The 27,389-nt window shown below is 47.9% G+C and overlaps 9 protein-coding genes across 9 annotated transcripts; 7 read left to right on the forward strand and 2 right to left on the reverse strand.

Moving 5' to 3' along the window:
• Positions 1-1,203: 1,203 nt before the first annotated feature.
• On the reverse strand, positions 1,204-5,249 carry PENARI_c043G02766 (uncharacterized protein; the record flags this gene model as incomplete). Its single annotated transcript, XM_022637195.1, has 5 exons — positions 1,204-1,984; positions 2,046-3,474; positions 3,538-3,683; positions 3,737-4,167; positions 4,221-5,249. The coding sequence occupies 5 exons, from the start codon at positions 5,247-5,249 to the stop codon at positions 1,204-1,206; spliced, it is 3,816 nt and encodes a 1,271-aa protein (XP_022482942.1).
• A 1,786-nt stretch (positions 5,250-7,035) lies between these two features.
• Positions 7,036-7,731, forward strand: PENARI_c043G06988 (uncharacterized protein; the record flags this gene model as incomplete). The annotated part of the gene is made up of 2 exons (XM_022637208.1): positions 7,036-7,168; positions 7,238-7,731. 2 exons carry the CDS (start codon positions 7,036-7,038, stop codon positions 7,729-7,731), a joined length of 627 nt encoding a protein of 208 aa, XP_022482922.1.
• A 2,946-nt stretch (positions 7,732-10,677) lies between these two features.
• Positions 10,678-11,249, forward strand: PENARI_c043G05577 (uncharacterized protein; the record flags this gene model as incomplete). The annotated part of the gene is made up of 3 exons (XM_022637202.1): positions 10,678-10,693; positions 10,723-10,931; positions 10,992-11,249. 3 exons carry the CDS (start codon positions 10,678-10,680, stop codon positions 11,247-11,249), a joined length of 483 nt encoding a protein of 160 aa, XP_022482921.1.
• A 367-nt stretch (positions 11,250-11,616) lies between these two features.
• On the reverse strand, positions 11,617-13,103 carry PENARI_c043G03156 (uncharacterized protein; the record flags this gene model as incomplete). The annotated part of the gene is made up of 5 exons (XM_022637196.1): positions 11,617-11,621; positions 11,738-12,272; positions 12,374-12,568; positions 12,645-12,947; positions 13,017-13,103. 5 exons carry the CDS (start codon positions 13,101-13,103, stop codon positions 11,617-11,619), a joined length of 1,125 nt encoding a protein of 374 aa, XP_022482920.1.
• A 2,456-nt stretch (positions 13,104-15,559) lies between these two features.
• PENARI_c043G11228 (uncharacterized protein) lies at positions 15,560-15,940 on the forward strand (the record flags this gene model as incomplete). Its single annotated transcript, XM_022637221.1, has 2 exons — positions 15,560-15,749; positions 15,813-15,940. 2 exons carry the CDS (start codon positions 15,560-15,562, stop codon positions 15,938-15,940), a joined length of 318 nt encoding a protein of 105 aa, XP_022482951.1.
• Positions 15,941-16,143: 203 nt separating this feature from the next.
• PENARI_c043G02462 (uncharacterized protein) lies at positions 16,144-17,561 on the forward strand (the record flags this gene model as incomplete). Its single annotated transcript, XM_022637194.1, has 5 exons — positions 16,144-16,233; positions 16,284-16,382; positions 16,556-16,909; positions 17,012-17,425; positions 17,517-17,561. 5 exons carry the CDS (start codon positions 16,144-16,146, stop codon positions 17,559-17,561), a joined length of 1,002 nt encoding a protein of 333 aa, XP_022482937.1.
• Positions 17,562-18,806: 1,245 nt separating this feature from the next.
• On the forward strand, positions 18,807-19,219 carry PENARI_c043G08061 (uncharacterized protein; the record flags this gene model as incomplete). The annotated part of the gene is made up of 2 exons (XM_022637212.1): positions 18,807-19,005; positions 19,080-19,219. The coding sequence occupies 2 exons, from the start codon at positions 18,807-18,809 to the stop codon at positions 19,217-19,219; spliced, it is 339 nt and encodes a 112-aa protein (XP_022482952.1).
• A 3,540-nt stretch (positions 19,220-22,759) lies between these two features.
• PENARI_c043G01074 (uncharacterized protein) lies at positions 22,760-23,188 on the forward strand (the record flags this gene model as incomplete). Its single annotated transcript, XM_022637190.1, has 1 exon — positions 22,760-23,188. The coding sequence occupies one exon, from the start codon at positions 22,760-22,762 to the stop codon at positions 23,186-23,188; it is 429 nt and encodes a 142-aa protein (XP_022482933.1).
• A 1,610-nt stretch (positions 23,189-24,798) lies between these two features.
• PENARI_c043G07553 (uncharacterized protein) lies at positions 24,799-26,105 on the forward strand (the record flags this gene model as incomplete). The annotated part of the gene is made up of 2 exons (XM_022637210.1): positions 24,799-25,202; positions 25,259-26,105. 2 exons carry the CDS (start codon positions 24,799-24,801, stop codon positions 26,103-26,105), a joined length of 1,251 nt encoding a protein of 416 aa, XP_022482934.1.
• Positions 26,106-27,389: the final 1,284 nt, after the last annotated feature.

Consider the following 27,389-nt stretch of genomic DNA (forward strand, 5'->3'; position numbering starts at 1 on the left):
CTAAATAAGTATGTAAATGCCCTAGGAAGCTCACATCCCTCAATCAGCAAGTGGGTGCTGTAGAAGCCTAGAAAGCTTGTAATATAAAGGATCATTTGATTCGTCATACTCAATGTCCGGGCAATACCGTCGTTCCGTTTCTCGTCACGAGGACTGGGATTCTTTCTGCGTTCTGTGTAGCAATGGGTATCAGTAGATCTTATTCTCCTATCTGTAGACGTATATAATTGTGAGTTCACAAAATTGGCAATTGAACAAAGCTTCTTCATTGGTCATTGCGCCCCACAATAAGTTGATCATGAAGTGAGATGTTTAGCGAGACACTGTTGTTCAGTAGCGTTGTCGCCCGTGACGGAGAAAATAATGAGGCTAAGTGGAACTGATGGCCATTTCGTTACTTATATGGCTTTGTCAGTGACCTATGGTCTTTGTTCTAGTAGAAATATTCAATAGAAGCGAGAGGCATAGTCGGGTATAGTCAAGAAGTGGCAGGCACCGCTGTGAGCGGTAATCAATATCGGTCCCTAAATATCAATATAGAAGTGTCAACGATAAGGAGGAGCGCTCCGATCGAAACGACTTGTACCAACAGTAAGCGTCCAGTTCGCGGGTATGGGATCGCACATCCGGCTTTTGACGATTCGGCGACGATGGAGTGTTAACCTACACAGATCCGAAAATAGGAACACGTGTATTTCTTGATTATATATACTATAAAGGTTTTAGATTCTGATTCTATTTGTACTTTAAATCTTCAGTTTCCGCAATAGATCCTAGTCTACTCCTTTACCACTAGTGAGGACTTTGCGTGGCCGACTATAACTTTCGACTGTTACAATGTAGTTCAATACCAATTTTTGCGTAATTATTACAGCTCGTAACTCAAAAGGGTCTCTCCCGAAGCTATCTTACACGTGAGCGGAAATACAATATTGCCAAAGACGCTATGGTTCAACCTGTCAAGAAAAAAGAGGGATTTCAATGTCAGAACCATATAGAACCCAGACTCGGTGTCCAATTGAAGGTTTTGCTTATCGCTGATCTATTCATCCCGACTAGTGAGACTATGCGGTGTCAGCTGCCAATGTCCTCGGTATCCCAGCTTTTCTTGATCTGTTCTGCCAACAAGTCGAGGGAGACGTGCCCAAGGAAGACGTTTTTGGGGCTGCATAAAAATCCTGAGATATTAAGGAGAAGTGATAATCATGATTGGAGGACCGAGGTTTGCGGTGGCTCCTGAAGACGTTCAGGAGTATCCTTTTGTCTCTGATGCATCGAAACGGGCCATTCCTTGTCTTTGGTCTGAGAATTCGTTGACTCCCGAACAGGAAAATCTCCATTGTGTTTTGAGACTCGCCAAGAGAAAACCCGGAGGATAAACCGGGTCACAGGTCGGAAGCAAGCCTTGATGCCTCTACCAAAGGCCTGGAGGCCCTTGACAAACGGCCGTAAGATGACCGATAGACTGCGGACGACGGCATTGAAAACGAAAGCAAAATGGTGGTCAGGAATCATGCGCAGGATCATGGCCCACGGCATACACCCCACGGCACAGATGAGACAAACAGCCCATAAAATGCCACTGAGACGAGTCACGCGAAATGCTTGGCCGCCAATGTATATTATCATTATTTGTCCGCCGACAATGACGGCGTTGATACCCAAAAACCAGTAGTTCCGAAACATGCCCTGGAAGACATTGAACTTGTTGTCGAGGCGGCGGCAGTTGAATTCGTTGAAAACCTGCATCCATACGAATGTATTGAAGACAACCGTGGAAAGCTGTTTAGATCGAAGATCTGGGTCGTTGCTGTCAAGCTGTGGCTTCAAAAGTTGGTCTCCGGCGAAGTACAACATGAAGATCACAGCGAGTTTGTAGACTGTTTGTCCGAGGATCATCTTCCACATATTCATAGTGAAGAGTGGGGCACTCTTGGGCACGGGTTTTCGATCCAGAATTTCAGCCGTCGGGCCATCCGTGGCTCTGGGTCCCATCATGTGTCAGCAAGTGAGCATACATGCCACAGGAAAGGGCTGCTACTTACAGGGCCAGTGCAGCAAAAGTATCCATTATGAGATTCACCCAGAGCAGCTGCACAGCATTCAGCACGGGGTTGTTCGAATCGCTATAGATGGATGACACAAAGGTCAGAATGACGGCCGTGATGTTGACCGTGATTTGGAACTGAAGGAACTTAGCAACTGCGTCGTTTACCGTCCGTCCCCAGGCGATCGCCGTAACGATGGATCGAAAGTTATCATCTAGGAGGATAATCGAGCTAGCTTCTTTGGCTACCTCAGTGCCGGCAATACCCATAGAAAATCCAACGTCCGCGGTTCGCAAAGCAGGCCCGTCATTTGTGCCGTCACCCGTCACAGCAACTGTTTCGCCAAGAATTTTAAGCCGCTCTACCAAGATACGCTTGTCTTCTGGCGAAGACCGTGCCAGAACCTGCAAGCGGGGAATCACCCGGTCCAATTCCTCATCTGACAACTGTCGGAAATCGTGGCCTTCCATGACTAACCCATTTTTAGTCTTGATACCACAAGACGACGCAATCGCGGTAGCAGTTGCAATATTGTCCCCAGTCACCATCTTAACTTGGACTCCTGCGGAATAACATTTCCGAATCGCCGGTGGAACCTCAGGCCGAAGGGGATCCTGAATGCCCACGACCCCGACCCAGGTCATGTCTCGGAAGACATCGTCAAAATCAGCTGAACACGGATCATCTTCCAGCTTCCTAGCCTCTGTCGGAGGCCAGGTTAAATAGTCCTTGTACACCATTCCAATCGTTCGAAGAGACGCCCTGGCATATTGATCAATGGTCTCAATAATTTTACGTCTGTCGTCCTCTGACAGCGTCTCCGCGTGGAGTCTCTCCTCAGAAGTAGCTATATCTGCAATCTTCGCAGAACACGCACGGACCATCAGCTCGGGAGCACCCTTAACAAGAAGCCGATAACCTATACTAGAATGGCGATAAACGAGACCCATGCATTTCCGCATCGAGTCGAATGGAATAAGCTGGACGATCTCGGCGGATCCCCGCTCTAGGGTGAGATCCATGCCCAAATAATCATGGGCTAATTGAAGCAGTGCGACTTCAGTCTTGCTCCCAATGAACTCTTTTTGGCTATTTATCCCTTCCTCAAAAGCGGTAGAGTTCAAGGCAACACTCTGAATAATAAGGTTCCGCACCGGAGCCGACATTTGCTGGAAAACCTCTGAGATATTCATCGAGCTAGGTCCAATTTCACCCTCGGATGGCCGACTGAAGCTTTGATTTGAGCCCCAGGTGCCGGCGACGACTGTCATTTTGTTTTGTGTTAAGGTTCCTGTCTTATCAGAGCATATTACCGTGGCATTTCCCATTGTCTCGCAGGCCCGTAGAACGCGAACCAGGTTATTCTCCTTGACCATACGAGTCGTAGCAAAGGCCAGAGCAAGTGTGACTGCGAGCGGAAGACCCTCTAGGAAAAGAATACTATGTCAGTATTAACGAAGTATCGAAGTTCGTAGTAACAACTACTTACCTGGGACGGCGACAACAATAACAGTCACAGCCACAATTAGAATATCCACGAAGTGCTGGCCCTTGACAGTAGGGCTCTGATCAGGATGATTTGGGAGATCGGCAACGAATTGGAATAACAGGACGAGGAAGAGAATGATGGCTGCACTATGGTATATTGTTAGTACCTCCGTTTTATATCTAGGGAGTGTAATCCTCACGCTGATCCCAAATACCCGATCCAATTTGCAAGACGACCCAGTTTTACCTGGAGTGGTGTAGGATCGTTGGAAGTCTGCAGCGACAGCATGATCCGACCGTATGTGGAAAACCGTCCAACACTGGTCACCAGATAGGTGCCCACGCTTTCGAGAACCTTGCTGCCGGAGACCATAAACGGGTCAAGATTTTTGTTTGCGCGGCCTTCAATAATCTGCTGCCAAACTTCATAGCCATTCGTCTTCTTCATGTGGTCTGACTCGCCAGTAACTGATGACTCGTCGCATTTCACACCATGTCCCGAGATCAAGATCCCATCAGCGGGAATAGAGTCACCAGGCTCTAGGTGGAGCACGTCGCCCACCATAATATCGTAAACAGATATCAATGTTGACTTGCCTGAGCGGATAGCTTTGACCTCGCGGTCATTGTTCTTATAAAAAGGTTGGACAAATAACAAAGTTTAGGCAGATAAATGAAACTTACTCGCTTGTTGAGTTTGGCAAATTGTTTTTCCTTTTGCCAGTCATTAGCAGCGGTGACCACGGTGACGATCAGAATCGCCACGCAGATAGCCACCCCCTCCACCCACTCCACGCCTGTACCGCCCTCCACCGTTTCATATATCCCCAGAGACAATGAAACAATAGCGGCAACGGTCAACAATATGATGATCTTATCGTTATAAGCGACCCAGAACAGCTTGAAGAACCCAGTTGACTTTCGAGCCGGTAGCCTGTTCGTGGCGTAAACCCGGATGCGGTCCTCGAATTGTGAAGGGCCGTTGGTTGCTAAAGTTACTGCCGGAGCCGGATTGGCTTCCAGTTGCGGTTTAGCGATATAGGGTTGCTTGTCGTTAAGGGGTGACGTCAGCTGCTGAAAATCGACAAAACCTTCCAGTCGACTCTCATCGACGGATAGACCGGCCCGTAGGTCCGTTCGGAGGCCTTTCTCCAACCCTCGCAAGCCACCGAGGACATAGAAAGCTGCGAGGGACTTGGGATCCAGCATTTTGTTCAGCTGTCCTGGCGAGAAGGCGAACCGATTTTCGTCAACATCGAAATCAGCTTCATCGCGAGGATTTGGTGCGAGTGCTTCTGACAGCGATACATCGTCATAAGCTAGTTTGACAGTGGGATCCGAATACTCCGAGTAATCCCTGGAGCGGACCACTGTGGCCGCAGTAGATGCGATCGAAGCATCGCCATCAATCGACTGCGAAGGCCGGTGCGAGGCATGATGAACCAACGGTAGTGCTGGATCTGGATTATTCCGTATTACGTCTAGCGAGTGAGGAAACACCGGGCTATGGTTCAGGTCATTTGGTCCTGGACGTCCTGAAGGCCTTGCGGCGGATGAAACAGATAGGGACCGCTGGAGGCGAGATATTCTTAGACGACTGTCACCCGATGGATTTTTGGGCATGATTGCCTCTTCATCAAAAGAGTTTGTTACCATCAAAGGGACCGGTGATAATGGGTGCTGAGACGACTTGTTATGAGAAGAAGAAGCCATGGGCGCACTCTGAACGGCACTTGTTCCTCCAATACAGGACGTACTTCATTTGGAAATTATTCATCTCTCATGTTAGGAGACCGTCCCAGATGCTGGGTATTGGCTAGTTATCTTCGTCCCAGAAGGGGGCTGTGTAGTGGTTTCCAAAAAGCTTTTAAGGAATGGGAAGGCCGTCCATGGGCAACCGCGCAAGGGCTTGCGGGCCAGCAAGGATGCCAAGGAAGATTAGTCCTTCTTTCCCATAAATTTTGAATTGTAATGATCGTTTGTTGGACACGAATAATGCAAGGACTCTATCCACGATCATCCTATTCCCCGATGTCAGATTACACGGGAGTAGCACAGCCGCACAGCCTTGATGGGCACCAGAGCTACAGTACCGAAGAAACATTAAACTTTCTACATACGCCAAGATTGAGGAGCCGAGGGCGAACTCATATCAAATTAGGTAAGCATAAGGGTGAGTTAGGTTCCTATACAGGCTCCCTCGCGCTCATGGGGGTTTGGTGCGAATATCTTCTGCTTCTCTCCCGGAATCTAGCTCTATACAAAACGCTCGAAGTCCGTATCTCAGGCCGTTTCTAATAAGACCTGAAACCGACTTCACGATGCCAACCTAGAGGTGTCCGGTTTTGGGCTTGCCGCTATGTCAAGGGTGGCGAGGAAATTCGACTGCGCCTCGATCTAGAGGCCTTACGGAATTGTAAGCTCGGAAACTCCCCTAAGTTTCGTATTACTGAGCTTGAGGGGAGGTCAATTACGTACTTGGTGCTCGCCCAATCAATGGGAGGCCGGGATGTGTCAAATGCGTCATGGGTTCTGAACTCCGGACGCAGGTACTGAAGGTCACATGCCCAAAGTGAGCCATCGACAGCACAAACCACCAATAAATTGTGTCTTAAGGTCGACCTGGATTTATCACATTTCCTTCCAACCATCGATTGTGATAAACAAGTGCCTGATACCGAAGCTGCGGCAAGACTGAAGGTATAAGTGATTCGATTTTTTTTCTACAGTATAGCGATGCCGGTGGCAGCAGTGTAGTTGGTTAGCACTCCGAGGCAACATGACGAACTGGTCATTTTTCATCCGTGGGCAATTGCGTTCGAGTTCCGACGCCCGGCACGACAATAACCATCATAAGTCTCCGTGGGAAGCCACTATCGCCCGGGGTAATGGGTACCAAAGCATTTTTTCACTGGTTAAAGTGGAATCATTACAGGCCTTCACCGGTGAGGCCCAAAGGTCCACAGCAGGAAGTTTACAACATTGGCGTGGAGACAATCATGTATCATAGTGGTAGCCTACATATCGCCAAATGCGTTGGATCCCAGGTTACGTGATGTATATAGGTCTGTAGGCTGCCACTCCGGTAGGCAGAAGGGGGATGAGTTGCTGCGACTATAAGTAGCTGGATCTTTTCCCATAGACTGAATATGATCATCACACTTGTACTTTAGTCCAAGTTTCCAACTAAATGCGGGGTCAGGGTGAATGAATTCATCCATCCATTCATCCATACTGTGACATATCCTATCAAAAAGCAGCGAGAAAACTTTCAAGCAAGGATAGAAGATAATTCTGACCGGTTCGGGTACAGGAGCCGGCAAACAGTTCCACCACTTCACTTGTACCATCATCATGTCTACTGGACACGGAGATCCATGACGTGATTGACCATGAAAAAAAGTGCCAGTTATATTGGTCTCGAGCATGCCAAATATCCGTAATTCAAGGCTAAATGCTTTCCTTGCACTTTAGGCTTGTTTGATTACAATCTCCCAACATGGTTCCCCGGCCCAACCACAAAGTGTCAGACCAGACGGGTCTCAAATCACCGCCGGAGGATCGAACACTACGATTCAGGAAAGATGGCACTTTCCATATCGCTGTATTTGAGGACCTTCATTTCGCCGAGCGTACGTCTCGATCTTTGCGGCAACGTGATGGGACAGGGGTAGAGGATGTACACTCTAACCTTTTGCCAGATAACGACAAGGATGCCAAATCGAAAAAGGTGATGTCATACATTCTTGCCGAAGAAGACATCGACTTTGTAGTTCTCAATGGCGACCTAGTATCAGGCGAAAGGACACTGAAAAGCAACTCCAGTAAATATGTCCTCTCCGTCATTTCGCCCCTTGTCAACGGGGGATTTCTTTGGGCGTCGACCTACGGCAACCACGACAGCGAGATCAATCTCGACCCGGAAGAAGACGTATTCAAAACTGAGACACGGTACCGCGGCTGCTTGACGCAGAGCAGAGTTTCTGGGCCCAAGGCTGGAGTTACAAATTACTATTTGCCGGTCTTTTCTCATTCAGCATCCAACACCAGCAAGCCCGCACTTATCTTGTGGTTCTTTGATTCTAAGGGTGGGCATTATCACCAAAAAAGTGGGGAGGGAGGCTTATCGACTAAGAGACCTAATTGGATCGATGAATCTGTACGAAACCCCACCGGTGATTGCTTTGATAACTGACTTGATTGAAGGTGGTGGATTGGTTCACCTTGACCAGTTCCAAGCTAAAAGCTGAGTTTGGGGTCATCCCATCACTGGCATTCTATCACATCCCTACCCATGCAATGCTTGATTATCAGCAAGAAGGAAGGGTTCATCCACAATTGAATCCCGGTCTCAACTGCGAAAAAGTGAAACCGCAAGGCACCGGAGACTGGAGCTATGGTAGCAAGGATGTGAAATTTAGGAAAGCGCTTCTTGAGACTGAGGGGCTCGTCGCAGGATTCAGTGGCCATGATCATCAAAATGATTGGTATGCTTTTAATTTCTCAGGAAGCACGTTTGAGGCATTGAACTGAATTTTAACCATCGAAGGTGCTTCCAATGGGACGGATCGCTGACCGAACACGGATTGACCGGAAACGGTATCAACTTGTGTTTCGGTCGGCATACAGGGTATGGAGGATACGGAAATCTGACACGCGGTAGCCGACAAATTTTCCTCCATGAATCTAACCTCAGAGATAATATTGAAACATGGGTTAGATTGGAAAATGGGACTGTCTCAGCCCACGTCACACTGAACTCGACTTATGGCCAGGATTTTTACCAACCGGTTACTAATGGTGTTGGGAAGCCGAGTGTGCACGTGCAGGACTCTTTAATCCCGGTGTTCTCGTTGTGGGTTTGCTTTTTGACTCTGTGGCGTTGCAAATTCTGAGATATGAATGGTCTATACCTATGTATATACATCGGATTTCGAGGGGATTGTAATCGAACCAGGTCTACAGAGGGCCGGGAGAAAAACCTTAGCCATTCGACCTCCCCCCCCCCAAAACAAGCGTCGTTTATTTTACCTGGAAATTGATGCTATATCGATGTGAATCAAATTCGAGGTCGGACAAGGGGAATTTGACTTGAAAAAGGAGGTCTTTGTTGGAGAGGGCGCTGCACTTGACCAAAGAAGAGCTTCTGTTCAACCATCCGGAGAGCTCGATCACTATGAGCCCGTCAGCGATGAAGGTGATGATGAAAAGAAGGCGGAGGAGAAGGACGAGCCACCTGCTTATAGCTCGAAATCCAAACAACACCAGCTACATCGGAGTCCCTACCTGACCATCAACTCCCAGGAATACATACCAATTGAACAGAAAGAGACGCAAGGACGCACGGAACGGATACGCAGGCCACCAAAACTGCCATATGGATTTAAGTTGATGCATTGTAGCTACTCTACAAAAAGGACTTTGTCTTTCAGAGTTAGAATTTAGCCTAGAAAAGGACCTGAATGCTCTTTGTATTATAATTAAGCCAGGAAATATTTTCCAATTCCTGGTTTTTATATAAAACATACAGAATACCTTAAAATACTGGTAAAATTGCATACCTTATCCACTAATGCAAAATTCAGGGGGTCTAGGCAGGTTTGTAACATTGACATATCCGCGGAGCTCCGCAGACTGTCGCGAAGATGGTACGCAGTATCTTCATCCGCCCCACGTGGGTTTGTGGATGGTACTATGGCCTCTAAATCCGCAAATTTGCAGAGCGGAGAGGATAAATGTTCGGATCCTTGCAGACGTGCCGCAGCCTAGTGGAAGTCCTGCATGAGCTATGTAGTTCGAATGGACGTTATGCTTGCCCACAGAACCCTACAAGCACCAAAAAGGATCGGTGGTTGGCAACTACGCTACTGTACACATTCCAGCAATAGTTTAAAACAGAGCACTGCCTATGATCAATAGCCCTCGTCGCTCCTTAACTAACCCGATCGGTATACCTCCGTCCTGGTGTGCTCCTTGGATTAAACCAACGTCGGCAACCTATGCGATGTAAATAAAAACCTGGCAGGGTTCATAAAACTTCCACAAGCTTTTTAATCACCAAATCCACAGCCAAAATCGAATAAGTTTGAAAAATCGAAGTTTGCAATAAATAAAAACTCAGTAACCAGAGGCTGCGAAGAAAGATTTAGCATGCTGCTGATCACCGCTCTATCATATGGCTGGCTTTACTCTCTAACGTTACAGGCGACTTTTTAATTCAATTTTTCTATCATCATTTACATGCCCTCGCCTTTCCATACCGGCTCATATCTTCTACATCGCCTCAGATCATTTGCGAAATGGGGTTGTAATAAGCTTCAGCTATCATGATTCAGTCAAGACTTGGGACCCACGTCATGCAGGCTCGCAATAACCTTGGACGGTGAAGACACATTCTTGGTCAAATTCTCGCGGATCTAAAGATTGACATAACTTATCTCTCAAGAATGGACAGCCATTTGGCTTGAGGCATTCTTCATGCTCACCCTAGAGCCGTTGTGTGGCATACACTAGAAAATGTAGGGATGAGGTACATGATTACGTTGCATTTGTCGAATACCTTTTGCATAGGGTCTTCCATAATATCCAACGTAACCCGTTTTGTTATTCTCATGAATCATCAACCGAGCACACATATTGTGGTTCAATTCCTTTCAAGTGAGGCCCCTACGGCGCTTTCAAAACTGGGACTGACATTTCTCGTTCCTCAAATTCATAGAAAAGCATACCTCTATCCTGTTGGCAGAATCCAATACTCACCGACTGCCTTTGAGCCAATGGCCTTTATCTGGGCCCTGAGGGGTGTGGCCACGCTTGTGGCTTTCATCGTTGTTCTCTTTTGTGTCATAGCCGGTCAGTCAGGATTTCTTCAAGGATCAGATATTGCGAGAGTAGGTCAATGTGTTCCTAAATTGCTGCGAAGATAGCTTCTAAACTTTTTGTCAGATACATCTTCCTGCCCGTGACGATTTGCATCCGCTACTTTCCATCCACGTGATGTCGTTCTGTCGAGGATTTCAAAAATCCTCAACTCGCCAAGCATTAAGGGAAACCTCTTGTTCACATTCGTTCAAAGACCTGGTCCCTTTTACCACGACCTTGAATTTAGCAAATACACTGAAGGATTCGCTCGCCCTTCATGATGTTCCGGAGTCTGAGTATGTCATGAGCCGTTTAACCGCATTAGCTCCGACACGCAGGCTTATGTCAATATTCTACGTTACTGCTATTGGTACCTTGGGTCTGTCTATCTGTTTCTGGGCAAATGAAATTCAGCGGGGTCATTCAGGCTCGCTGTTACTCACTGCCCCAGCACAGGTCTATCCGCTGTACCCAAGCCTCCTTGCAAACCATCATGATGCCCCTCCATCAACGGTGGAATTCTTCAGCCTTATAGTAAGCTTAACTACTTCTAAATACAACGCGAAGTTCTTCTGACCCCAATTCCGAATTCAGCTGGGTACCTTTTGTATTGGTGCTGCTTCGGCTATGGCATCTATCATTTCCTCGGAATTTGTCTATCTGATCAATAATGACGGCAATCCTTACGGAATTTCTGCTAGCCATAACGATTATTTGTCCAAGTTATCTTGGGCTGCCACATCTATCCAATTGATGGTAGTTATTGAAACAACTATCTTGATTCTCAGGCACAAGATTGGCTATCTAATGCGTGAGGAGACTCATTCTTCATTGCCAGGTCACCAACCATAAAGGGCATCTTGTGAAAGAATGCATATCACCTGGGGACAAGAAGTGGCTCGCGGAATTGAAAAATTGATACATCTATGATGTCGGTGAGATGGCAAGAAAATCTCCACGCTGCGTCCGTGAGACGTTGACCACCAATCCCCTTTACCAACTGACCATTCACCACAACAGTCATGTTTCACCATATCAGCACTCATATAAATTTGCAAATATCAAAGAAGCACGTTTCACTTCGGGCTAAAAGAATTTCGTTACATTATGCTCGACAATTTTCAGTCTATAATTACCCTTGGAAGTCCATTTCTACGGATCAAAAGACTAGAATTTTGTCTATTTTCACTCATCTTTATGCCTATATACTGAGAGCTACCTAATCTTAATGTATCAGCTCAACGCTAGCCTCGATATCTTCTCTAAATCTCGTCCTTGGAAGATCAGAACGAGCCTGTGACAATTTGACCAACACCTTTTGCCACCACCCACTAATGCACCCTCTTGTTTCTGAAGTGGCCCCGTGATACCCTTGCATCTCAGGCTTGCGAGCCAGCCTCTCATTGGAAGATGTCTCTCTGATGCTTCCGTCCCATGCGACGGAGAAAGACATTCCCAAGTGATTCCTGTGTGCTTGAACACCACGTCGTTGATAATGGGGATATAAAGGATAGGGATCACGGTGATAAAGCCTGCATGAATAGACCAGAAGAGGAACTGATTGCGCCAGACGTCATACGCCCACTTCGTGAGATACTTCTTGGATTTGGGCTGCATGCGGAAGAAAGATCGGCGCATGTTCACCATTTCCCAGGTCAAGAACAGGGCAAACCACGTCAAGCAGACGAAGGTGGTTGCGCATGCCCTAAAGACGAGCTCACACTCTTTGGAGTACTGGCGATTGCAACCGCGTCCAAGGTTGTCGTCTCCAAATCCCCACATCGCCAAGGAGAAGGACGAAAGACACAGAGCCGAGGTCCACAGGCCATACGCGAGAATATCGATCACGACCTCCCATGTGAAGATACCTTGCTTCTACTTTGCTGTTAGCATTCAAAATTCTAACATATAAGTTGCTTGAGTTCTTACTAATTGAGGAGGCCGTTCCATGATATCAGGAGCAGCAACTTCCATACCAAAGCACCAGCAGTTTCAGGTCGAGGGGGGTCATAGATCCCTACCAGGCCCAGGAACTGGAGGTTCTTCTCCACTTCATCACGTCTGTAGTCCATGCCTTCCAATACTTGGGTGGATGGATCGAATGATCTCTGCGCAAGGGCAAGAATGCGGAGACACAGACTAGCTAGTTCACCCATGTTGCGAAGAATAGTCTGACAGTATCATCCGTCAAAGCAATCGGAGCGGAGCCCGTCTCCCAAACGATGGTGGTAGAAGCGTCCAAGATACGTCAACTGCTCCTTTGCTGAAAAGCATGTTTTTCTCTTCGCCATTTGCGGGAGTGCTATCAAGGAGAGACATCTTCTTGACGGCGGAATCAAAAGGAAACTCGGCTTTCTGCTGCCAAGTAGGCTTGGAGCCCTTAGTCCAGCGACCACGGTTCCAGTCAAAGCGCGAAGCAAAGACCTCAATTGCAATCTCGGTGGGCTCGCCGCGGGCATGCCATTCGTTTTCTTCAGAGAGATAAACGTGTGCCAAATTCGCCATCGAAGCGACATTGAGGAAATCCTCAAGCTCAGGGCACAGCAGCTCCTGACAAGCATAAGGTCCTCCATCCTTTTCCGCGTCATTGTTTTAGGGGGCCATTAAACTAAAAGTAACATCACCCAAGGCTGGGTTGAATGGCTCGTTGGAAGATCCAACGGAGTAGGTTCCGAGAGCAGGGACCCACGATTTGCGTACAACCATCTTTCCCTGTGTCAAAGTGCCAGTTTTATCGGAACAAATGTTAGTCACAGAGCCAAGGGCCTCGAGGGAGTTTTTGTGTTGCGTATAATCAAACTACAGGCTCAGTTATGATCCGTCGACCCATTCCCCTGGTGCTTCGAGTGTACCTTTTTCTCTACTTGATCCACTGTCAAAATATTGAGCAAGCGATGCGCCGTTAAATGATCACCCGAGCTCTGCATACGATCTGCATTGTTTAACTTTCCTCGCTGGAAAACCCATTCGCCCCCTTGCTGGTCTCTGGGGCCGCCTTTTGTGTCCAGACCATCCGCGTTTCCATCTCTGCTTAAAATCCTTGTATAAAGCGCTAGGGAACGATTCAAATGAGCGCGGTGGTGGTTCATTGAATCCCGTCCAGGTCCTCTTCATCTTTAGCTGCTTGTATATCTTCGCTGACGGATCGGTATATATGGGGAAGACATTCGGTGGTTTCTTCCATGCATGGTCCAATACGAGAGTGATCACCGCAACCGATAATTATAACCTGTGCCGGTTTGGCATAATTTGGTATCCTGCAGAGTACTTTGTGCGTCATCTGCGCAGCGAGAGAACGAACATAATCTTGATCATAGATGCAGAAGAAGTGTCTCACTGACGATCTGTGAGAACGTGTGACTCCAGCCTAAAGAAAACCGCTCACAAAAGAAACAAGACGCTCACCAAAGATGACCACTGTAGTGACCGAACCTCCCTTGCCGGCAACGAGCTCACCGAAGCGAACGGGCTCACCATTTTTAGATTAAACTTCAAGCTCATAAGCTTCATGCAGAGTCTCGTCAGACAGGAAAGAAGTGTCGATTGAGAATTCTGTGGAAGTCATGCCTCGTGACTTTGGATTCACCGACTCTAGAAAGCCGAAAAAGTAAATTCCTATTCTGTTCCGGATGAGATGTATCCCCCAAAGATTGTTTGCCAGGTTTCGCCGCTGAGACTTTCCGATCCTGTGTATGACGTCATGGCATCTGCTGTTAGAGCAACTGTAAATGTCCTGGAAGGTATCGATGTCAGCTCCAACCTCGGTGCCGATGCTTACATCATGAAAAGCACCTTCCTGACTACCTCTTTACTAACAAAGAACCCCCATAGCCTACAGTTTCTGTCTGGATTCCCTGACTGTGCTTGGTATGATCTGTGACAGGGCTCTCTCCCTGATTCTCACCCTAGCGGCACCCACCTGACGACCACTGGCTGCACATAATCCACAAGCCCAATACCCACACTAGCTATCTGCTCGGTTCAGCCCGGTAGGGAAACAGGTGATCGTCGCTTTTCTGTGGCTCGACTCGGAGTGAGAAGGGTGAATGCGCAATAGACAGGGTGTGAATCAGGGTGAGAATGCCCCAGGTCGCGCGATTGCCGTGCGGGTTACTTTAGCCGGATGGATGTATGAGAAGTGATTGGCTTGTAGCACCTCTACCAGGCTTCTTCATCTTCCAGTGAAGCTCCTATTACCCCAGTGATAGCCTCTGTTCACGACGTACTTACATTTGATTAAAGCGTACTCAGGGCGATGTAGTTCCTTGAACTACCTATGAAGGTCCATGTGATAACATGGATGGACTATCTATGATTGATCGACAATGATGTCTAATGCATGAATAGAACGAAACTATATTACCGCTGGAATATATGAGATGCCAAATATTATGGATCGCCTACATGGAATACGAGCAGGAATATCGCCGAATATGGATGTCTTAAGGTACAGGAGTGTGTGCGTGTGTGATCATTTACCCGACCTGTCGCTGAACGATACGCAGGCTACCACAACTATGTATATTTGCAATTGATCATGAACATTCGGGAATATTCTTATTCCTTTCGGAGCCCTATGGATAAATAGACGAGCAATGACATGACATTGTCGGGAGACAACAAGAACAATCAGCACCGAGAACGACAAAGGAGTCCAGCAGCGCAAAAGCAGCGAAAAAGTTTGGCGCAGCTCATGGGTGGTAGTAAACCCTCCACTCGTTCGTCGCAGAACAGCCAAAAATGCTTCAACAAAGGTAACTTTTAAAATTCCATCTCAAATGGGTGTGCATCATCTGATGTGCCCAAAAACAGCTACATGCTTTCGGTGGCGGGCGTCCTGGACCCAGCTTCCCCACCGTGGTCTTCTACGATGTTCGCCACATATGATGCGCTCATCCTGTTGCTTCCAAAGTTACCGATACTTTACTGGGCGTAGTGGTGAGCCTCGCTATGTTATCTGTTACCATTTGGGAGAAGAGGAGAAGAGGAGCAATCGATCACGAGAACATAGTACCAATCAGGCCATGTGATGTCATTCGCCTTGTGGTAAATCAACTATATATAGAAGGCTTTTAAGCAAAGATTATTGTCGAAATCCAAGAACATCACCAAATATCCACGAATTACTTGAATCGATTTATTGGAAACATTTATATTGCACCATGCCGGACTTCTTCCGCAGAGCGTCTGACGCGTTCCACCATCGCCAGCGTCAAGACTCAACCGACTCAACTGACGTACCCAAGTCCCCCGACGCAGCAAAGGCTCCCGAGCAAGAGCCACTCAATCAAAAGTCCGAGTCTGCTCAGCCTGACTCTCACGACAATGAGGCTTTTGCTGGTAGAGCAACTGGTATGATCTCACTTTCCCTTGTCTGGATTTCTGCGTCTGTAACATACTAAAAAGGTGATACAGATAATGTTGCCAATCCGAAGAAACGTCGCCATTGGGGCTGGGGACACCACCAGGGAAACAAACCTGAGACAAAGCAGCAACCTAGCCGGGAGCAAAAAGACAATACTGACTGGGTTGTTGGGACGTAAAAATATAATCGTGCTCGACTGAGTGGCCGGGGAGCTGGCGTTCGGTTTGAAGGAGGCTAGCTTGGGATACGACGAATGTGAGGTTCTGAAGATAATACATACTATCACACGCCACTTTCCAGGCTGACATGCAACACAAAGATATGAGATGTAGCTTCTATGTAGCCATCGTCATCAGTCTCTTTCCCGGCTTGTGGTTTTGCATGGCAGGCGAGAGTAGCACAAAAGCCGAGCTGGTCTGGCGGCCAATTCAAGGTGTGAGCAAGATGAAGTTGATCAATATCTCCGAGAAGGTCTGAGCAACTGCTCAGCTCATTTCCTGTTGACTACTGACACAAAACAGGGGCTGTCAATATCTCGCCATGCACATATCTCGACCCGTCTGCTTGGTCAGACTGCCGACGGGCGCTTCCCTTTTCAATATGAGCAACCCACAGCAGAAGTGGCGATGTCGAGCATCATTCATTCTCTCGTTTTAACGGTTATACTCCGTTGAACTTTCTGAAACGCACTTTTAAATGGTTGCTGAATCGGTCGGGTTGAGAGGTCAAGTAGCTGCGGTGGTCTCTAAAAAGTAAGTGTATGACAGTTTCCGCTCAGCCGAAGAGAACCTAGGCAAGATTCAACCTGAGGACATTCCTCGCATTGAAGCATGAGCCCGACCGACTGGGCCCTGTTTCGCAGCCGAGAAAACCTAGCTCATTCACATCACCAGGAAAAGATGCGAACAGCTCCAGGTCAAGTGGTTATGAACGGGAAACCAGTCGAACCGTCGCCCACGGTCAAGCTGCTAGGCGTGGTCTTCGACTAGGAGCTTCGCTGGAAAGAACACAACGTCCAGCAAGCGATCAAACGCGCAATCAAGCTCAGCAGCGCTTTGGGCGTGCTGCGGCATCTACGTCCAGAACAGATGTGACAGGTCTACCAAGCCTGTGTCACGCCGGTCGTGGACTACGCGTCGACGGGCTGGTATGATTCTTTGGGAGACAAAACTCACCTGCGACACCTGAGCACAGTCCAGAGGACCGCGTTGATCCAGCATCTTATCGGCTTTCAGGACAGTGGCCACAGACTCTGGAAGTGGAAGCACACGTCCTTCCGACACACCTCCGTCTCCGCCATCGCGCGCAGAATACTATTGCCGGGATCCACACTTTGCCTCGCGATCACCCCATCTGGGGTGCGCTTTTGCGAGCCCAGAAACGTAGGAACAACATCGGATCGTACGCTCGATTTCCACTAGCGGAAGCCCTAAAGACCATGAACCTAGGAAGATTAGATGAACTAGAGACGATCGACCCACGACCGCTGCCACCGCGGCGTGCCGAGCCCTTCACGAAGATCGAGACCGCGTCAGACCGAGGGACGGCAAGAGAACGGGCCGAGACCATACAGTCCACGTCCGCTATTGTGGTATACTCGGATGCCTCTGGACGCGAGTGCCATCTAGGGGCCGCCGTCGTAGCACTCGACGACAACCTAGAGGTAATTGAATCACAACATGTCCAAGTGAGACCGACGCGGACCGGTGGTCGGTACACGTAGCAGAGCTGATAGGCATTTTCTACGCTGTCAGTACAGTGTTCAAGATCAGCCACCAGCGGCCAAGAACGAACAGTAGACCAACGGCAGCGACGATTCTCTGCGACAGCAAATCGGCCCTACAGGCAATCCAAAATCCGGGGAACAAATCCGGGCAACACATCACCTATGCAATCATTCAGGCAGCCGCAGAGGTTCAAGCGAGAGGGATCGCCCTCTGCTTGCAGTGGCTGCCAGGGCATTGCGACAACCCAGGAAACGACGTAGCAGATCGGCTAGCCAAGGACGCGGCAAAGCCCGGGCAAAACGCACCCCTTCCGCCTTTTGCTGACAAGGAAGAGGCCGCTTATCCGCGACAACATCCGCGCTCGGTGGGAGCGGGAATGAAAACCGTCCACCAAAGGCGGTCACCTGCGAAAATCGATAGCACTATGCCGGCGGCCTACACTAGAGAGCTGATGGGAACCTGCCCAGGGGCCGGGCGTACCTGCTGACACATCTACGCACGGTCCACAATTGGTTATCCACCTTCAGGAAGGCCATTGGCTTCCGCGACGACGATCACTGCGCGTGTGGCGCGCAAGAAACAGTCACCCACGTCCTGGTGGACTGTCCAAATTTGAGGGAATGTCGAAGAGAGTTAAGGATCAAATTTGGGGACGCATTTAACAGCATGTCGAGTCTGCTGGGAGGCTCAAAAGAAGGTGAGAGAGGTAAGCCAGACAGCGTCTCTCGGGCTAGGACGGTCACAGCCGTGCTAGACTTCGCCGAGGCGTCACAACGATTTTGAAGTCGCGCGCCATGAGGGCAGCCTAACAATGGGAGCGGCAATTAGGCTACGACAGGCCTTGACGAGGCTCTAAGTTCGTTTTCAAGAAGTGGGACATCATACATGTGCATTAACTATATTATAAGGGCAGTAGGTCTGAGGTCGTCCTGTTTCCGGTTTAGCCCGCCCCGCTATGGTTCGATTTCTGGCCCTCGCATTCGTTGGCTTGCTTTTTTTTTGGCGTTTATCATTGGCCGTGTGAAAAACTGCATTCCCGTCTTCGGTTTAGCCTCCTGTTTCAGTCAACCGTACATCCACTATTATGCTTAGGTTGCATCTACTTTGGATGCACTGCCTTTGTTGAGATATTGATTTTTATCTGTAGACAGCTTCCTCACGCGTTGCTTCCTCTCGCGACGCCTAATATGTCAATTCCAACCCATCCAATTCCACTGCGTGAACGTTCTGCCGCGGATTTGAACGCCCGTCCGTCTACCAAGCGCTGTAGCTGGCGCCATAACAACCGACCGTTGGCTGTGTTCATCAACGACAGAGATGTCGAGCTTCAGACCTGCCACAGATGCCGTCGTCTCCAGCCGTAACAGCTCGAGTGCGAGTGCCATGGAAGATGCGATACTAGAGGATCTAGAGGATGCCCAGACTCGCCAATACACTTGCTGCGGCGGCATGTACCCAGTATCGGACTTCGTTGATCAGTCACGCCGCCCCGAGCCCTTCACTAATTGCGCTGCATGTAGACTGCAGATCCGTCGAGTTCCCCCGTCAGGTTGCACCGGTTTGCAAGCCTGCTGACGGTGCGGTGATCAGCTCTCTATGGCCCAGTTTATCGACCTAGCACGACGCCGCCAGCCGTCCAAACTATGCCCGTGTTGCCGATCTACCGCAGTGATGCAGACGCCGATTTGATTTCGCCCCCAGTACCGCCATGGCACTGTACAGAGACATGATATTGGCCGTATGGACCACGCCTGCCGTTTATGCAAGGCCTTCCACTGGCTCGCCGAGCGACAAATTAAATCATCCCCGGGCAATCCTATATTATCTCGCTGCTGCAAACAAGGGACTTTTCAAGTAAACCCAATCCAGCCGCTGCCGCTTTATTTACGCTGGCTTTCAACGAGGTGCCGTTGGAGAGGGCCGAGGGCCAGCTATCCTTCTCTCTCCGGCGGGTGCAGTTCACGGTCCGTCTCTGTTTCGCTATGACGATTAATAAGAGCCAGGGACAGTCGTTGAAATGGGTGGGTGTAGATCTACGGTTGCCAGCGTTCTCCCATGGGCAGCTGTATGTCGCGCTCTCGAGGGTGACAAATGTAGCCAATTTATCGGTCCTATACGCAGAGGGCTTAGACCGAACAGAAAATATGCTGTTTCCAGAGGCCTTACAGCGGTTCTGTACTACAGGATCAGCGTTGGGAGTCAGTTAATGTACGATTATAATCCGGCAACTATCATTGGTCAAAACTAATATCTAAGAAAAAAAAAATCTTATCTTCCTAGGATTAGTTCAAAGACTACAGATTTAGCCTTCGAGCCGCCCGAGCGAAGCGAGGGTTGACGGCTTGTACATGGACATAGATAGTTGTGGTAGCCTGTATATCGCTTTTTTCTTCTGAGGGGTCAGGGTAAATAACATCAACCAACCAACCAACCAACCGGCTGTAACATGAAACCCGCATTGCAATCTAGCTATATCGCCCGCCTTGTGTCATCGCTATGACCAGGTTCATGTTGACTCAGCATTTCCAGCCCTTTTATGATGGCAGGACGCCTTAACATCCGCATATACCAGTATTGCAGGGCTGTAAATTGCTCAATTTTGATTCCGGCAGACTTTGCCCCAGCGACATAAGGGAAGTGAACGATATCGGCAACCGTACTGTGAACAGGCAATTTCAACAACTGAAAATAGGACAACTTTGTATCACATGTTCACTCACCACTTATCTTTCACAATATATGGGTTGCCGGAATTTTGCAGGTGTTTCTCGAGAACGAGATATAGCTGGACTGTTTTTTCTGCGAAATGCGAAATGCCGTAGGGACTTTTTTCCGGTTCATTAAAAAAATGAACTGCTTCCTCATGATTCGGTCCCAGTCGCGAAGTCAAAAAGAAGAGCCAATTGTTAACATCAGTATCCTCTGCAGATAATCGGGGGTAGGATAGCGTCTGGCTGATATCGTAGTGGGCTACCAAGTATTGAACGATAGCTCCAGTTTCCTGGAGGCGGAAACTCCTGCCATCTGGGCGAAGATCGGTCAATATTGGAAGATGGCTGTGGATATCAACAAAACGAAGGTCCTTGTCTGTGATTTCTTCGATTTGATTGACACGGTGGAGACAGTATTGAATGCTTCGGTTTATTAGTTAAAGCAGCAATGCAACAAAAGAATTCGTGGTTGACCTACCCTAGTTCTTCCAGTAAAATTATAATTTCAAGCCCGTTTGAAGAGTTTGTCTGGATATACAGGTTTAAGGGTTTTTTTTTGTCGGCGACTTCTTTATTATCCATAGTTATGGATTATCGTATGAAGGGGTTTTGATTTCAAATCTCGATGGTCGGGGAAAGGAGAATTAAAGAGGGGGGAGTAGGAAACAAGAGGGTTTGAATGTATGGGCGGACGACAGTAGCCAACGCACATTTTTCGATACAGTAAGAATACTCTGGGTGGCGTGGACTTTTTAGCCAGCTTTTGATGATCTGTCGACCCGAGAGGTGATAAATTACCACTAAAGCCATGCAGTTCAGCGGATACCCGACGCTGCACCTGTTTTGTATGGTAAATTGGGCCTCAGCGTGACAGAAGAGCTCATGCATGACAAGACGAGCCCTCACTACAAAACGACCATTCAGCAGCGGTCGGCTTCCACAGATCATCAACATCTCAATACATTTATTCGATCATCTCCCTTACTAGCCTGCAAGCCATGCTGCATATCCGTCATGATCTTCTACTTCATGTCTTTGGTCTGTTTTAATACTGTATTGCTAAATCATGGTTACACCACTACTACATTATAGTTTTAACCAGGCTTCCGACGTCATATGATACCTTTTCAGCTTTAATTTATGGTTCGCTCTAGTATTTAGGTGCTAGAAGTCAGAGATAGACCAAAGACATACAACGTTGGTTGGTTAACTGGTTGGTTGATGTCATTTACCCTGACCCCTCGCTGCAGTTGATTATGACCACCACCCACTAGACTGGGTGCGGATTCGTATTCTGGTCTAGTGGTAAAACCAACTACTGAACCGATATGCAGGGTACAACAACTCTATATATTCACTATGAAGGCGGGTCTGATGTCTATAACAACACCACCAGAGCGATCCGACTGTGGGACCTCTTGGGGTATCTCCTACGACCTATACCGAACTTTCTACCGCTAGTCAGCGCCCAGATCATGTTAGCTTTCGGGAGGATGGTCTAGGCGCACGCCTGCTGCGACTACAAGCGAACTAGCGTACCCCCGCGAGGACATCACCCCACGGAAATTCGTCCTAAACGATGGTGGTGGAGATGTCTTTACCAGGTCGGGTTACAGATGGACCTTGCTAGACCCCGATTGGGCTTCAACCGTGTTCTCTCGGCAGCAGAGCATGGTTGATCGCATGACCTTGGCTACCACGCCTCACAAACACCAACGGCCGTTGCTATGATCGAAGTAGTGGATATTGATCTACGGGAGATTGGCTGGAAATATAATTCGTAGTTCCTGACCAGGAATTACTCACAAGGTTGCGACTGCTCACATATCTAGAAGGAGCCGATCGACATTTCTTGATCGCATGCTTGCATGTTTCTCCAATGCTCTCAATAACTTGGTTGTCTTTGTGGCGAAGCTACTTTCATTCTCGCGGTCGCTCTAGGATGTAGATATTCTATTGTAGTGTGGGATCGAGTGACTTACAATCGCCGCCTAAAGCGATGACTTTGACTACGCAAGGAACAGAGTCTATCGCATCACGATGTTTATTTAAACCAACGAATTGTATTTCGAGCGGCGCCTCATTACATGCTTTTATACCTGGTAAGTCTGATCTTGAGCAAGTATAGCCTGATCAGAGTTGAACCAATGGAGGGGAATTCGGTGTTTGCATTCGACCATCTCAATCAAATTGGAGGCAGCATGCCAACTTCACCGAGTGATCAGCTGGGGACAAGAAACGGCTCGCGGAATTGAAACAATGCAAATTGATACATCTATCATGAGTTTGCGAACGAAGCAATTCACGCGAATTCAGAGGGCGATTCGTCACCAATCAAAATATCGTCACTGCCCCCTGGGGCGCTGATACACTGGACAAAAGCCGAGAAAAGACTGGAAAGGAAAAGCAACCATCAAAAGGCCCTTGATGGGTTACGGAATGAGAAGAAACGCCGGCGGAGTCGCTTGTTCCGTGAAAACTCGAAACGATACAGGAATGAGCAGCCAGTGATCGATATCAAACGGCAAATTTCCGGGAAATTGGTAGATGAAGTAAGTAATGGGCGCTCTAGAGCGCCCTGGATATATGGTGCCGCAGCATATAACCTTGATCGATACCGTTCTCACCATGCCAGGCAAGACGATCGAAGAAGAACACCGACGTCGGGTTGCAGCGATAAACGCAGTAATTGTGTTCTGTGATATTGAAGAGGGTGCACCGTCGCGGATTCGTGTTTCTAACCGACCCGTCGGTGATGCTATTGATGACACGCAACCTATTTCCTCGGCTAAGCGACTACGACCATGCCCCATCGATGAAAGCACTGAAGCTTTTCATCGAGCGATCGCCTCAGTCTGCATCAACATCCCAATCAAAGACCAACGGTTTGCTTTATTTGCCTTGGTAATCCTAAATTACCTGAACACTGCTCGAAGCGCACACGGGACTGTCTCATGCTTATCTCCCTCAGCACTCCGCCCAATTTAGACTACCTGCTACCTTGCCTGATTATTTTCAATAAAGGTTTCTTTTGCTTGCCGGCTTAATTTCATGTGGCCTAGTTTTGGAATATACATACTGTACTTTCTCACAAGGCTGAGGTGCATTTACACAGGATGATTTTCGGCAGTGGGTCTGCTCCTCCGTCTGCTCAGTGAACCTAAGTAGAGTAAACATGTTTCTTGCTCGTGGACCTGGAGGACGCGTCAATGAGTGCGTGGTGCTCATTTTATCCCAAAAGGCGGGAAAGTGCTGTGACCGTAATACGACATGGGCCAATCAGCACGCATTGACAACTCTGTATTCTGTACCCCTAATTCGGGCAATTTATATGGGGTTCTGACTAATATAACAAAACATAACAAACTATGCAAACTATGCAAATATAAATGGATCCATATCCTGGCTTCCAAGCGCTACCTGGAGCGGAACAACCAAAAATAGTATATATCACATGATCTTGACTTTTACTACCCCGCTCGCAAAGACGAATCTTTTATCTTACCGCCAGCATTTAAAACTCCACCTAACGCTGCCACCCGCGCGATAATCATGAGCGAAAATATCGAAGAAGTCGATATGAATCCAAAAGAACAATATCCTCTCATGACGGGACGAGAAAAAGAGCGACACGGTAATTCCTTTGAAAATATAACGGCAGACGAAGATGTGTTCCAATTGATTGGCTCTTCAAACGGACATATAACGACAGCCCGGTCGGTGTCAGCCAAAGCATACACGACACAGTGTCTTGGGGATGTTTCCGACTCTACACTTCAGCAGATTTCAACAGACCGCTGCCGCAACGCCGAGAAGAAACCTGTCAGGCACCAACAACATTCAGGGAAATTTGAAGTACATGGATCCGGTCGTAAGTTGGGCTAAACAATCTAGACTTTTCAGGTATGCTGCTTAAATTTTTCGAGGGTGTCGTCATGGCTAATCAAAGTATTATGTCACTTTCCAGCTGAGATAAGGACACGAATTGAAGAGCGTACTAAAGACGGCATTTCTACCTCTTCATCCTGAAGTCGCAAATTGGTTTCCCTCTGCTTTTGGCTTAAAACTTGATTAGTTTAACCTGTATCCATGAGGCTTGTTTCCTGCCGGCAGTGTCTGATTTCTGTGCTAAATAAATAATTGCCACGCCGCGGGCTTTCGCCTTTGTTTTTCGTGGAGGGTTAGTTGATTCGACACGACTGAGCCTCAAAAGCAAAAGCGTCTCGCCGAGCCACAGTTGTCCTCGCCGGGAGCGTTGGAAGAAGGCCAGAGGAAGCCAAAATGCTCGGTACACGCCTTAAGCAAATGGGCATGTCATATTTTTACCTCATACTTGCCTAGAAATCCCACTGGCATTAGCGCGCGCTAATGTGAAACATCACGTTCCACTTCGTCTGATAAATTTAGATCTGGTACCTGTGATAACTAACGATTTGTCATACAAGGGCGTTAAGAAAAGAATACTTATTCCTACCCGGAAGGTCAATTACACAACAATATTATTCCTCTGCGTGGCGCCTCAGAACCCTCGTCCAATATAAAACCTTTGCCTTTGTATTTCAAACAATATTCTTCGAATTTGGATTCACTCGAGAAATATGGCTGATCCTCTCTCTATTACTGCGGGTATCGTGGGACTCATCAGCTTTGCCTTGCAGAGCTCCCTGGCACTCTGCAAAGTGATAGACGACCTCCAAACAAGCAAGAGGGAAATTCGAGAGTTAAAAAAGGAACTTGAAGCCTTTTGTGTGGTCCTCGAGTCCGTGCATGAAGTGGCCGCAGAGTATCACCATGAGCTGAGAGTATTGGAACTCCCGCTCCGACAATGCGGCAAAGCCTGTCAAGAACTCGAGAAAATAGTCACGAAATGTGTGGAACGCTCTGGTACAACATTTGGCGCCTATGCTTCCTTGAAATTCAGAGGTGACAGCATTGCCAAGTTCAAAGACATGCTAGCTGGCCACAAAGATGCTATCACTATTGCTCTAAGCAGTGCTACTTTGTAAGAAATCCGAATTGCATGCATAAAAAGTGTATTTTATGCTAATAAATTGACAGCCGCAAAAGTGCTGTGACTGCTGATTGCGTCAAAGAGTGGGAAGAGATGGTTTGCTGCGCAAAGTCAGATCTTGAAGACCGTTTAAGAGAACTCGACGAAAAATTGGAATCTTTCTCTAAACATGCTTCATCCGTCGATATACAAGGTGAAACAGAGTGGCGACAACTTCAAGAGGAGAAGCAAAGCACAGAACAGTGTCTCGTGATCTGCGCCGAATTTTACGAACACATTGAGAAAGTCGGATCCCAGGTAGAAACCTGCTCAGAGTCAGACAGAGTAGACGCAGGCGTGAGTGAGAAAATGCAGTATACGGCGAAGCAAGCCTTGGGTAAACTGCTCCGGGAGTTTAAGTCTGAGCTGGCAACAGTCTCAAGTGAATTCAACAACATCATCGAGAGACTTGATCACAGACAAAATGGGCTTCCATCACGATCAGAACATATATCTGGCAAAGATGCGACTACAATGCAGCAAATCCGAGAGGAAAGAAACAGCACTGCTCAGTGCCTTACCATCTGCGCCGATGCAGCCAAACAATCAGAAAAAATCCAATCGAACATTTTCGAAGACATCTCCTCGGGCGACGACTCTCAGCAATTCGTCATTTCATCGATTGGGCAACTGATAACAGCGCGACGTATAAACACTGGCTCCAGATCACTACTAATGCTCGGCCAGCTGTCTGACGACACTATCAGGCAGTCATCTCGTAACCACGCCCTTTCTACTAAGGGAATTTCTAAGCAGAGGGAGGCAACAGGGTCTGATAATTTCCAGGGACGGTACAAAGTAGGGCATCAAATCAAGGCTGAAGAGATAGAGGTGATGCAGAATTTGTACGGATGAGCACAGACTCTCAAAGACAGTGTCGTCCTGCCGCAGGGGAGGAGTGGAAAAGGATGGGCCGGAGAACAGTCATTCTCCACCCAGCTATCAGATCACATGCATTTTCAGCTCGAAAGGAGAGTCAGAGCACAGGAACGTGTTGTACAAACCTAGGCGCAATGTTAGTTCTGCAATCAATTCTCTAGATCCATCAACCTACCAGAGGTCCTACTGGTATGTGTGTGAAAAAATCATTTACACCGACTCATCGCTAGTTGAGTTTACCACAAGACCAAAATACGAATCCGCAACCTGGGGCCGCAAGGGAGACATGCAGTGGACTTGACTTTGTCCATTATATTTAGATTTGAAAGTCTTACGTGAGTCCTCAGGAAATGTAAGCGAGCCCAACGCTCTGCTTAGTGGCATCGATTTTTGACCCTCCATTGAGTCACTACGGCTTCCACCGCCGTTATCGGAAGGCAGAAATAGGCAGCAATTGTCGCAGGGTCCATAAGATACGTATTTGATCTGGTTTGAGAGAGCTCCGGTAATTGACTCGTGAGGATCGAACTTATTATGCGGATGTGCCAGCCAGTAATCCTAGGCGTAAGGGATAACTAAGATGCCGATCTGTTGAGATTAGTCATCGCGGGTATATGTCGGAGATACGCGGGTAGAAGATACAGGTACTTTACGGACGAATGATGGGTTAGTGCAAAATAGCCGAATAGGAATGCAGAAGAGCGTCAGAGCGAGACGGGAACGTGTGCAGGCTGAGAAGGAAAGTCGGAATGTTGCAGACACCTCGCAGGTTCTCTGCTGATTAGTTCCCGGTAGTAGCTTCCGTAGCATTCCACCGAATTCTGAGTCCACTGCGTCAGTCTACTAGAAATGTACAATACAATACCATACCCCGGCGCACTTCAGGGCCTCCCTCAATTAAATGCGGCCAGCTCAATGATTGATCCGCGCTAAGGGCTTGGCAGTGCGTCTAGGAAAGAGTTACTCAGTGTGTATCGGTCAAGGTGATTTCGAGAACGACTGTAACACATCATTCTCCGAGCACACTATCACACCAAAATGTATCTGTTGAAAGACCAAGGCCGAGCAGTTTGTTGGTCTCCTAATATGCATTGTAACCATTCAGCTATGGCCATTAGAGAATCCATCCACTGGACCCATTACAGGCTTACGGGTCCACTCACAAAGTTCTATCTACAATTCGACGATTACAAATCTTCCATAAAGAATGGTATGATGAGTTTATGAACAGACTTAATGGACGGAGATTGTTAGCTTCAT

The sequence above is a fragment of the Penicillium arizonense genome, assembly GCF_001773325.1.
Source record: "Penicillium arizonense strain CBS 141311 chromosome Unknown PENARI_contig043, whole genome shotgun sequence".
In the NCBI taxonomy this organism is placed as follows: domain Eukaryota; kingdom Fungi; phylum Ascomycota; class Eurotiomycetes; order Eurotiales; family Aspergillaceae; genus Penicillium; species Penicillium arizonense.